Raw genomic sequence first — 13,585 nt, 5'->3', positions numbered from 1 at the left:
GTCAGCAGAACGTGAAAATGCGTCTATTTGCTAGCATCATATTTTTATTCTGCCAGGATAAAGACAGCACACTAAGTATATTAATTACACATAAATTAGTGGAAGAGTGTCGCTATAGGCTGCCAAGTGTGTTTGATGTTCCTGAAACTCTGATTACTCATTCCGACGCCAACGACATCGGAACATTCTATACAATGCCGTTATTTGGATAGTAAGACATAGCACTTAAACAAAATCAACATGTGCAATGTCTTACATATAGGACTAGGTAGAAGTTAGTCCTACAACGCAAGAACAATGACTTAGAAAAATGGTGCTAACAGCTGCCTCGCTTTGCGTTCAGCATTAAGAGGTTAGTATTAGTACTGGTCGGCCTGGTGTCAGGATATTGTGACTGGGTGGGACATCATGCTACATGTCTGCGGCATGATGCCCCAGTGCTAGACATCACTATAAACTGTCATACTGCAGACATCGTAGCGATATGACTGAAAAATTGTTAAAGCTACGTTAAAAATCCAAATCACAACACCCACAACGTAAGACACATAACCCTATATTTTTTCTGGGGGGTGATGAGTCTTATTTTCTAACTAATGGCGCTCTTTTGATGTCGACTATGAGTACAATGAAAGTAAAATTTTCAGAAATATCATACACAACTGACTAGCAACTAATAATGACTCTTATAGTTATAATGTTGTTCTCAGGTTTTACTTACCCCGATGTCTTTTCTCTAATATATTTAAATTCTCACAGGGGCCCCAAGTGGTCTAAAGCGCTCACCGTTCCGGATCACTGCCATCTCACCTCTGTCTGCGTCGGTTCGAGTCCAAGGCTCGGCTAACTTGGGTATGTGGGAAAGCCTGCCAGTAGCTTCTCGTGGGTCGGTGGTTCTTCCTGGGTTTTCCAGGGTTCTTCCTCCACCAGTTATACTGGCCGCCATGTATAGCCTATCTTGTGCTGAAAAATGGCGTTAAACCCTAGAACAACAACAACAACAAAATAAATTCTCACAAAATAAATTGACGGTTTTCAAGTTTTGTTGGCCTACATTTCAGTTGGCTGGAAAGCAATGAAAGCTGGCAATGCCTAAATTGGGTGGAATTGAAATAATATTCTTTAATGAAATGAATAAAAATATATTATGCCAATTGGAACTGTAAAGCAATGTTTCTTTTCGTTCAAGAAACATATCTGCCATGTCGTATTTTCATTCGGCCAGTATAAAGAGAGCACAGTGAGATTTTCCTGAAACTTTGACAACTCGTTCTGATGTCAACTGACTTCGGAACATGCTATACAATCCCATTATTTGGATAATAAGGCATAGCACTGAAACAAAAACAACATATGCTATGTCTTGCATTGTAGGACTAGGGTAGAAGTAATAAATAAGGAGGATGACATTCAAATTGATTATTTTGTTTATTCGCATTTTGAAAGAGCATTCACATGTTTTCCATTTCAAACTTCAGTTTTAAGCCATATGTACTTTTAAGCCATGGAAAGAGGTACACATTTAGCCAAGTATCATGCAATATTGTTTGGGTAGAGGAAAATGACATTGGTTACATCATGATATAGTTGCAGTAAAGTTTGTTTTTTAGATTTGTACACTTTTAGAGAAATAAATGATGTGTGAAAAAATGTGAGACAAAGGAATGGAACATTTGCATGCATGACAACCAGGTACATGATGTAATATACTCTGATTTTGAGACCATTCAGGTTTCCTGTTAAAATGCAAGTATGGTCAGAGATTCCATTTCATTAGGTGCTGGTAAAACCATATAGCACATACTTCATTTTAAGGTGGTCTCACAATAAAGCAGTATACTGTGCCAGGTCTTGCTGTTATTTCTTGTTTCAACAATATATATTCTGACTGGTTAATGTCATGCAGGGATCGTCCTGGGCTTCGCCAATGTCGCAAATTGCGATTTTTTTTCCTTATTGGCGACAAAAATATCCCATCTGGCGATTTTTTTGGCGACATACTTTTTGGTTATTTAATTTGTACATACAATCATGGATTTGGACTGAATAAATTTAAAGCCAGAACGAAAGGAAGCCATAAACTTGACTAAGCAATGCATTGGAATCAATCTGTTACACAAACGATCCTTTGTTCTTATTGACAACCCTATCTTTACAGTGCATTGTTACATCATAATCTGCTTATGCTGACATCTGGGCTGAGTACTGTATGCTGCGATACAGTCAGTCATGCTATCGCACTATACCTACAACTGACCCACTTCTGAAGACGCGAATAGAACAGATACAATTAATTGTATGGCTAATCCTTCTGTTTTTTTTTTTATACATATACCAATACAATAGTTTTGCTGAACCTTCATAGAAAACTGATAACCTTTGAAGTACCGACTACTGTGTATAAATACAAAGCAAATGGAAAAAATCTCAATCACAATTACATCTGTCGCCAGTACAGCATTTTACTCATTGATCTTTTCCTTTTGCCATCAGTCCCGTGTTACGGCTGCAGAGACTTAAACTCCACAACAAGAAATAGCAAAAAAAAAAACAAAAAAAAACAGTTTTGCATAATTAATAATAATTATTTATTTCTCAAAATACAGGAGTGAAAGAATCCCTAAATTGGGTGTGAATTTACGCTTATATATACGGTCCAATATTGCCAGGTGTTGACTCGTGTAAGTTTCATTCGTGGGAATGGAGATCCTATTTTTCTTGTCGAGAAAATTTATACAGCATTCAGTGATCATTCTTGGGATTTAGGAAGCAATTTGCTACAAGCTTTGTGAAGCTAGCCATAAAGGGGGGGGGGGCTGCTGAGAGACTACTGGTGTCACCTGTCAGCACTGAGGACTGTGAACGTGGATTCAGTAAGATGAACCTCATAAAAACTGACATCAGAAATAAGCTCTGCATCTCATCTCTTGAGAATTTAATGAGCATCAGCATGTACAGATGTGAAAAATCAGACTTTGAAACTGCATTCAACAAGTGGGCAGCCCTAAAATCGCGACGGATCTTCATGTAACACTTTGTAACATTTTGTTAATGCTTGTTGTAATTAAAGTATTAACTAATCCATCTTTTGTAATTTTCATTGCTTGTTACATTAATAGACTAAATTAACACTTGGAAAAATGTACACTACTTTTTTTGGCGACACTTTTTGAAAATTGGCGACAAAATATTGAGGTTGGCGATTATTTTGGCGACAGCTTTTTAAAAGCCAGGACCATCCCTGGTCATGGTTAGCCCATTAATAAAGTTATTTTGTAGTATGATTCACATGTTCTCATTGATGATGAAATCCATGTAAAAGTATGCAAGATATGTGCTGGCAAACTTCTTTTACTTGATCCATTTCTGTAAAGCATATGGAAGTTGTGGGGTTTAACGCCATATTTCAGCACAAGAACGGAGAGCGCTTTAGACCACTCGGCCACTCTGGGCCCCCATATGGAAGTAATTTAGTGTGCTAGCTATGGTAAGTGATGGTAAAGAGATTTTGTTAAGCTGCGTGGGTAGCAGACAATCAGAGTAAGCCATCTTTTGATTGCTGGCACATACTAGTCATTTTAATTAAAAGATTGATTTCACATATTTGCTTTGACACCATGCTTTGACAAAAATGATGCTACACATCTCCCTCGATAACTCAAGCACAACAGGGCCCCAAAACATAGACCGCACTATAAGCGAGGCACAAGTTACCAAGGGACCTCGAAAAGTTGGGGAAAAAAATTGCTTTGACATAGAGAAAACCATGAGGGGGTGCATCAGTAGGGAACTTTGCTGTTTTTTTTACTGAATCCTAGTTTTACAATCACGTCAATGATAATTTTTAATAATGCGCTTTTTCTAATGAAGTTGTTTGTTACTCTGTTTAATTAACATTTTAAAAATTTTCAACATATGAAAGATTGTTCCAACTGGTTTCAACAACCATCATGTGTATGAGAACAACTCTGTATTATGTCACTTTTTTCTGCTTGATGAAGCTGGTTCCCTTAGTGGTGTTTAATATTATCCTGCCAAATCGGGTGTCCACAGAGCAGGGAACTAGACTACCTGTTGATGCACCACCAAAGAAGATTCCTTTTTTTTCAAAAACACGCAACATTTATTTTTCTGAGACAATCGTCTACGTCAAAACTCAATTTTTGTATTGTTCGTTTACTACAAAAAAGATGCTGTGATTTGATTGGAAGTAATAATGAAACTTCTTATCATCTGTGAGGATATCTCAAGGTGCAAGTTCAAAAATTCTCTGAAAATCGCTTGCCCTAAATGGTCCGTATCTGTGAAATCAAGCACTTTATTTTACAAAGGAATTATTTCGCTTGGCTACCTTGTTATCTTTGATCAGTTATCAAAGATTCAGTTAATTTAAATTAGTTTATGTTACATATACAATAACATTTATAAGTGTTCAATTGATCAAATGAAATGAGTTCACCTGACAAATTTTACGTTTGTGGATTTTCGTGCCTTTTAACTTTTCTTTTATTCCGCCTCCTTTATTTGATTCAAAAGACGTAATTAATATGGTAATACAGAAGAGGCCAGCTTTTAATTCATGCAACAATACAACAAATACTAACGCAAGTCAGTTATAAAACACGGTTGGCACTTAATTAGGTTCTTCAGGGCTGAGGAAATCCCATAGCCCGACGTCCTGGGCTAGTCATTTTTGAAGTTGGACAAGTAAAATTTTCCAAGTCACTAGTCCGTGACAAGTGCTTTTTAAAAAAAGTCGGGCGAGTCCTTATTTTTGTGCTTTAACTCTACCTTCTGCTAGTACTTGCTGCCCTGGCTACTAAGCCTGATAAGCAGCCTGCCGTCTAGCAGCTGTTTGTAGGCTGAACCCCAGAGCATCATAATAGCTGCCTGAGTGAGAACTTCTATACTTGTTTATATTTTCTGTATCAATTTTGTCCCATGCAAACTATGTAATTTAATGAAAAATAAAATTTTAAACACTTACCAATGTTTTGTGCCACTCATTTCCACCAACAAGTACATATAATCCACAGGAATCAATGTTTATATTCACATATTTTTAATAAAAAATATCTCTCAATATATCTGTGTTTAAAATGTATATTAGATTACTTTTTTCACCACTATTTTGCGCACCAATGTGTCCACTATTTTATTGCAGATTTGGTAAATTTTTATGATACTGCCTGAAGCACGTGAAAAGAACTCTATCTCCCTTGCATTTTCTTATAAAATAAATGCTGGCCCTGAAACTGCTGTAAAGTCGTCCACATTTACCGGTCTCACGTGTTCCGACCAGATTTGATTGTCTCGCGTTTCATCCTCGGATTCAGATAAATCTGAAATGTCAGGTGTCGAAACAGGACTTATACTAATGTCCAATCCTTGATCTTGAATCTGGTTAAAATCAATATCATCACTTTAAAATCCTTCAAAACTTCCATCAGAATCGTCGTCGGAATACATGAATGTTGACATTTTATTTCACTGGCACCATTGACCTCGTTTTCAATAGAATTTCCTGCTTATATGCTGTAAAACTATTAATAGAATACGTTCATCATTTTATGTAAGGACTATTTTCATTGGCTAAATATTATAAAAGAGAACAGATGTTTGTAATTTCATCCAATACAAAGCTTTAATATGAAACGTGTAAATGCATATCTGGGGTTTCCCAACCCTTGGCCAGAAATGCATGTATGAGCCAGCCGGGCCCATATTATTTGCAGCTTGTATATGCGTCTCTGGGGTTACAAGGTTATTTTTATGGTCGCATATATGCATTAGCAGAAGGTAAAGAGTTAATCACTATATCTACCTTTATTTGGCCAATCGTGTCCTCTGGGTGTACTACATACTTGATTCTACCCTTCTTCATGTATACATTTACATCCTGTTACCGTTTGACTGCATATTCAGGTAAGCGACCAAATTATCGGCAAATCAAAAAAACAAAAGAAAGTCAGTATGATCAATTAGCAGTGTTGTAAGCGGTTTTGTTGCAATGAGTTTACTTAATCTAGATCATAATGAGCAGCTCACTATGATTTTAATCCAGCGAGTCAGTGTAATTAAATTAATGAAAGGTACTTTCCCGACATCAGTGTTGGTTTTCTTTATGAACTGATTAAATGACAGTAATGATTCTTTAATTTATAATTGATTATACAGATGATTAACTTCCACGTGCGATATTGTGTTTGAAGTGAAAACAATTATGCTAATTAATGAGCTATTTGAGTTTGTATTTAAAAGAGAAAATTGATGTTATGATCACTTTAGAAGTAGTTGTCAAGCAAGCTGATAGTTACTCTGTGGATAAAATGAGTTTACTAAATTATTTTCGCAAGGAAGGTAATAACGGCGATTCAGCGAAGGTAAATTTGTTTGAAAATAAGGATATAACGTAAGACGGATACTGAGTGTGCGGTAGCTATTTCTGAGTGAACGAGGATTTAGTTCAGTGAACTTAATCAAGACTTCTTTAAGGAATTCCTTAAACCAAAAGAGTTTACAAATGCTAATGAACATTTCAGCAAATGGACCAGAGCTTGAGGACTTTAACCCAGACACAGCTATCAACTGCTGGCATAGTGCTCGTGCAAGTGGCATACATATACATGGACATATTTTCAAATCCATCAGCTAAAATATATATAAATGAACCTGAAGAAGCCAAATGTATAACAACCAATGTTTCTGAAAAATTAAATTCTTTTAAGAAATAATATGTTGTATATTAGTTTTTTTTTTTCTTTCTATGGATTAAGTACATATGTCTCATCAAATCTCGGCATGTGATTACCATTTGGCGACTAGTGAAAAGTAAAGTGGGACTAGTGAAGAGAAAGGTGGGACTAGTGAATTTTCTGAAACCACTTCTCCTGGATTGACACATTTTATGTTCAGTTACAAGAGGAAACGTTGCATTTATGACGATTGCACTTACAAGAAACTAAAAGATAGAACCAGAACACAAATTTCAGTTGATACAAAAATATTTGTATTTTATTTTTTAAAGTACTGCTAACATTCAGCGTAAGTAACATTTTAATTGACAAAATTTCCTTACATATTATTAATTGCAGAGTACTAGGAATGTCATTTGGAAAGAAAATGTAAAAAATTGTATACCTTATTTTGAAATTTGATATTTCAAAGTGTTGATTAAAATTTCCAGGTCCTATCTTCCATTTTCGACGACAAAACAAGTGCTGCATCAAAGTTTCTGTTACCAATTTTGGTCGTGATTTTCTTAAAGTTCAACAAATAGGGATCAATTTTTAGGGTATTTTCTGGTTTAAAAAATGGGAGCCATGCCTAACCCCGAATTATAAGTAGGTTTGCGAGTTATCAGGGTGCAAGTTATCGAGGGAGTGGTGTACTCACTGTTAATTAAATGGATTTTAAATCCTTCCTCGATGTTTGGAACAATTTTATCATATACTATGTCAGAACTCAAAATTTATGCTAATCTGCACTCCATCAGTTTTGTTATTTTGGAGACTGGTTACTAAAACCAAGCTGTTACTCTTTGTGGAGCAGGCCTGGGGGTGGTTATGATTGTAATCAATTGTAATTGATTACATCATGATGTGCAATTGTAATCATTGATTTCAGGAGCTCTATAATTGTCCTTCATTGGCATTGATTTTATAATATAATAATGATTAGAAAGTAGTATTAGAAAAGAATCACTAATTTTATTCTTAAAAATTTTAAGAATAATAAAAGTTAAAATTGTAAGAATAATAATAGTTTCCATAAACAAAAAACAATGACTGTTGACTAATACAGTAGGAATGGGCAGTTTTAAGTGGCCAGTATAAAAGCTAATTTTTCTAAAAATATACTGTCTTTTAATTTTAGGTGACCATCTGTCAATTTATAAAGTCAAGTTGAATTAGCAGGGGCCCAGAGTGGTCTAAAACACTCTCCATTAAGAATCGCTGCCATCTCACCTCTGCCTACTTGGGTTTGAGTCTCGGATTCAGCCAATGTGGGAATGTGAGAAAGCTTGCCAGTAGCTTCTCGTGGGTCGGTGGTTCTTTCCGGGGTTCTTCCTCCACCATTAATACTGGCTGCCATGTATAGCCTATCTTGTGCTAAAAATTGGCGTTAAACCCCACAACAACAACAACACGTTTAATTGGCAATTCTTTCATCAGGTATAGCTTAGCAGTGATGTTATACTTCAAATAAATGTCTATTCAGCTGTATGGCTGATTTCACAAGATGATTACAGAAGCTGAGCACTTTATTGGTCTTCTGAGTAGAAGTTCAATTAGCTAATTTGTTGTTGTGAATGTGATGAAAACAGTGCAAAGTAGTGCTCATTTGGCATGTTGATTTGTATGTAAACAATTGTCAGTAAACATTTACAGTTAAAATGCTTTGTTTTTAAATTATCCCTTTAACTCATAGAGCAAAGTTACCCAGTGCAGTATGCTATAAATAGAACACCTGTTACTTAAATCTAGATGTCTTATCTTGAGCCTAAAAGTTTAGAATATTTTGAGTGAATTTCAGGTTATCATCCTGACATGTGACCATATGGTTGCAGGTTCAGATCTTCTATTGGATCAGCCTGTGTTGGCAACCATGATGCATACTTTTGTTGTAGTACTATAAAACACTTGACTAAACCATTTGGAGAGATGGTTAACTCCATATTTATCTGAACAATTCAACCAACTGCCATGGTAATAACAACATTGTTACTGTCTGACTTGTAACATGATCTCCCTTGGACCAATTTCATACTCACCCAAAAGTGAAACAAAGGAAGTACTTTAAGGTCTTCTTGTACTATGTGCATCATAAAGAGATTATGCCTTGGTCATTATTGATGAACCACTGCTGATCTACTTGCCATTAGGAAATAAAGGCCCTGGTCTCACCCAGTCACATCCTGATACCAGGTCAACCAGTCCTAACAGTAACCTCGTAATGCAGCTGTTAGTACCATTTTTATAAATCTTTGGTACGACTCAGCCAGGATTCGAATCTGCGACCTCCTGCATTCGAGGCGGATGCTCTGACCACTAGGCCACTGGAATGGTTGTTCATGTTAGCCCTTGCTTCATTCTTGTGTGCTACTGATGATATTTAACAAAAGCTTTAACCCATGAAATTCATCGCATATTTATGACACTGACAGGAAGCAGGAAATTCTCTTTTGTCAAATCAATAATAGAAGGCTATATGTTGCTTTGTGCATATCAGGTTACTCTAATTACTGGTAATGGTTGAATGCATATATGGTTACTCTCATTACTGGTAATAGTTGAATGCAGAGATAAAGATGAACAAGCTTTTTGGTTGGTTTATGGTAAACAATTGGCAAAATGTAACAAGAGAACATTTCCTGTTGCTGGGTGTTTTCTAAATAAAATCAGTTATTGAGTGAATTAGCAAATATATAAGCGCTAGAAGATACATTAGATGCATCTTTATGCTGTTTTGAAACATAAAGACATTTCTCTTCCAAATGAAATTCATATATTTTATTTTTAATGAAGTTGTCTTTCATATATGATATTTTAAAAGAAGGTTACTGTTATCTGACAGCTATTTATCTGTAAACCATAGACAATATGCATTCTGAACCTTGCTTAGCTAGTGAATGTTTTATTTTCTCTGTATATTTGTATCTATTATTATGATAGGATTTAGTATGTAGCTTATATTTAATGAGTTAGATAAAACATCTTAAGGATCATTGGGATCTTGTTATGTACTGTTGCATATATTGAAATGATCAAAAAATGTACAATGCTTAGGATGCACATGTGTATTGGCTAACACCAGGTGTAAGACATGTATGTTTGCTTATATAGTTATCGGTTATGTCAATGTTTACAGGCAGTAAACTAATCTGTTTTTATTTGTAAATATTGTAGCCTTAGTATCTGAATCAGATATTTAAAAACCATCAGAGTAGCAAAAAGCACAAGAATAAAATGGAGGAGGGGGCAGATGGGATAAATAAATTAAAAGAGACACAAGAAGATGATGAAGAATCTGTGTAAAGCATTTTTGGTGATGGATAGCAATGTTTTATCTACCCATGCGAGACTTTTCTAATTTGACACACAAAACTCGTCACTGGTACGTAAATTGACACATCCCAATGTTATGTTTTGCTGATGAACAGAAAACAAAGGTTCGGTCTAAAAAGCTTTGCCAGTACGTAAATTGATGCACCCCAATATTATGTTTTTCTGATTAACACAAAATTAATGTTTGGTCTAACTATTTTGATGGCTAGATTACAACTCTCCCAAACAGGGAAAATGCTAATGTTATCATAATACACAGGGTTTCAACTCAGTGTGGAGCTTGGAGCTGTCCTCATGTGACCTGTAACTGTCGCATCACTTGTAGCAACAGATGTTAGAACCATATAATAACCATATCCAAGAAAGAGTCGGAAAATAAACATGTGATTTAAAGTGATTCTCATGAGAAACGACTATTTTATGCACACCTTTGTCACGCATCGAGCAACAATTTCCATTCGCTCAGTTGTGTGCCTTTGCTTTGTTCCAAGATGCTGTCAGCATTCCACTAAAAATGGCATCCAAGGCAAAAAAATTAAAAATAGATCCAAAACAAACAAAATTGTCTTTTGGACCTTGTTTATGACTGACCAATGATAGTAGTATTGTTATTGAACCAGTGGAGCCTTCATCATCCAAAGGTGAGGTAATGGTTACTCATAAGATGAAATGTATTTTGTGCAGCAATGGTTGAAAACACAGCTTGCTACATTTAAACAAAAAAGAATTTGACAGTGAAGATACCTTTCTGTTTTGCCATATATGTACAGAGGTTAAAAAAACCTATGACCAAATGTGCAAAAATACAATAACTTTCAGAACAGTACACTGGCAAGGCATGCTGGGTTGCCAGAACTCAAACTGCTGATTGAAGGTCCACAGCACCAGGCAGATTTGAATGCAGGCTTGCAAAAACATTCTTCCAAATAGGACATAACAGTGAAAGTGCTACTTAAGTTTGTACATTGCCTGAGTGTAGAAGACATCCCTTTTTTAAAATACAAATCTCTTGTTAATTTCATACATGACTTGGTGACTGAAAAAATTGATGCCATTGGCATTTTTGTGAATTCTGCCCAATCATTATGACTTGGCTGCTACCTGTTCAGAGTTACTGGAGAGTCTATCAAACATTGTTAAGGATAGTCTTATACGTGACTTGCAAAATTTGTCGTTTGTGACAGCAGTGGCAGATGAAAATCACCGACATATGCCAACAATAATCAACTTGTCTTATACGCTCAGATTATTCCAGATGAGATGAAACCATAAGCAAGATTTTTAACAAATATAGAATGTTCAGATGCTTCTGGCAAGGGAATTGCTATGTTGGTTTAGTCACATTATATAAGTAATACTTTCATTGAGTATTTAAACAGTATGATTATCTTTTAAAAGCTACTAAAAGCTGATCATTGGCTTGAATAAGGCTCTGGTTTTAGTTCTGACTCATTGATTTTTGTCTTGATGAGTCAAATCACTTACATGAAGCCATTTGTAAATAAAACACTGGGATAGTTAACAAATTGACAGTTATTTTTTCCACATATGCATGCATATCAGATATGAACACGATTGGAAAAGTTAATGTTTCATACAAAAAAAACTTAAAATCAGTCCATAGAGAATGGTGTGCCTTCTTTTCACTGATGAACTACTAAAATGTTTATATCTTCTTTTTTTTCATAAGCCATACAAGATGTGGCCAGAATTACTGGACATGACCCGTGATGAGTGCAAGCGTATATTGCGTCGTATAGAATTGGAAGCATATTCTGCCACTGTGTCAGCTTTCCGGGCCCAGGGGGATCTTTCCAAAGAGAAAAAAAAGCTGTTGTTGGACTTGCAGAACACTTTGAGGTAGTCCTGTTTAATTGATAATTTTTATATGCATGGCCTGAAAATTTTGTGTTTGACTCACTGGTCCAGGACCTGTAGGACTCTGCTAGGTCTGCCTAAACCAGTGACCAGTTGAACAGCTAAGTATGACATGGGAATATTTACCCCAGTACATAAACATAAACAAAAGACAGGAAAAAATAAATAAATCAATGCAAACTCCAAATTCAGAGAACTACTTTATTAACACATTAACCCCTGGAGGTTTTTGTCGTTTTTGCCTTAAATTCGAGTAGGAAACACATTTTGAAAGCTATTTCTGAATAGATCCGAAAACACCAAATCCCAGGTGATCGTTCAGTAACATACTGCCTAGTTGTGTTAGAAGCATCTGTTTTCATTGGCTATTTGGCTTGCGCATGAGCAGAAGGGTAAAAGTTGGAGTTCTTTTTTTCCTTCTTTTTTTTGGTGCTAAACGGAGCTATTATTTTTGTATCGAGACCACTCTTTATTCCAAATGCCTGTCTTATCCTGCTTTTTGCAAAGGTTCATCTGTCTGTTTGCAGTTCATACCGGTCTGCCTTAGATCTGAGACCAAAATTTTAAAATTGGTTAAGACTGGTGATTGGCATATTGTTTGTTAAATTCACTCATTTTAAATTAACTATAAAACGTAATTTTAAAATTTAATATTAATTTTCTTTAACTAGAGTCTGTTCAGTCCTGTTTATTGATGCTATGTACTTTAACTGTCCGAGTTCTCGCTAGGATTTTAAACTAGGAGTCCCACCAGCAAAAGTTGCAGTCCCCTTCAGGGGTCAAGCTTGACCTGGGTTTTAGGGAAATGTCACTTCTCCTTTTGGACAGAATGGGGAGAAGTATGAGCTCAACAGGGAGAAGTGGACGCAAAGCAAGAAACAATATATATATATATATGTATATATACACACACACACACTTATATGTTCCCTTATTTGAATTAAGCCCTCTATTTCCCAGGATTCATATTTGCATTTAACATTGAATTAAGCAATACTTTCAAATACAACAGTATGTGAGAAAGCTTGCCAGTAACTTCTTGTGGGTTGGTGGTTCTTTTTGGGGTTTTCCTGGGTTCTTCCTCCATCAATAATACTGGCTGCCATTTATAGCCTATCATGTGCTGAAAAATGGCATTAAACCTTACAACAACAACAACAAATAGAACGTTTTCTGAGTTATTTTGGCCATATGACTCTAAAAGAGAATAACAGAAACTACGTTAACAAATTTTACTGAGTAACCAGATTATATTACTGTGATTTCAAGTGAGTAAAAATGCTTAATCAACTTAATCCATTTTGTAAAAAAAAGGTCATAATAATGGCACTTTCAAAAATTTCTAATTGTGTTTGAAACAACCCCTGTACCATGTACTTGAGGGCAAATTCACAGATGTCTTCAGATCATACTGTTCATCCTCGTTTCTTCTTTGCAGATAAAACGTTACCATAACTATTCATACATAACACACTAAAATGCATAAAATTAGACATGTCTCCTGTATAGTCAGTATACAAACTAAACCCTTCTTTCCTACAGACTCAATACAGACGCGAGTGCATCTATTTTTAGGAGAGGTTTTTGTAAGTAATCACTCACTTTAACATAACTTGATTACAACAGTCCATTGACAGGAT

The 13,585-nt window shown here is 35.6% G+C and overlaps 1 protein-coding gene across 1 annotated transcript in view; it reads left to right on the top strand.

Moving 5' to 3' along the window:
- Positions 1 to 13,585, top strand: part of LOC149799777 (uncharacterized) — a 109,088-nt gene that overhangs the window by 890 nt on the left and 94,613 nt on the right. The window contains exon 2 of the mRNA XM_089959163.1: positions 11,758 to 11,927. Within this exon, the coding sequence (XP_089815289.1) occupies positions 11,767 to 11,927 (161 nt within the window). The 5' untranslated portion in view covers positions 11,758 to 11,766. The remainder of the gene's footprint in view (positions 1 to 11,757; positions 11,928 to 13,585) is intronic.

The sequence above is a fragment of the Sinohyriopsis cumingii genome, chromosome 5 (assembly GCF_028554795.1).
Source record: "Sinohyriopsis cumingii isolate HCF-2022 chromosome 5, ASM2855479v2, whole genome shotgun sequence".
NCBI classification, from domain to species: Eukaryota; Metazoa; Mollusca; class Bivalvia; order Unionida; family Unionidae; genus Sinohyriopsis; species Sinohyriopsis cumingii.
The sequence above is the reverse complement of the archived record's forward strand: the minus strand, read 5'-3'. Positions and strand labels throughout refer to the sequence as shown.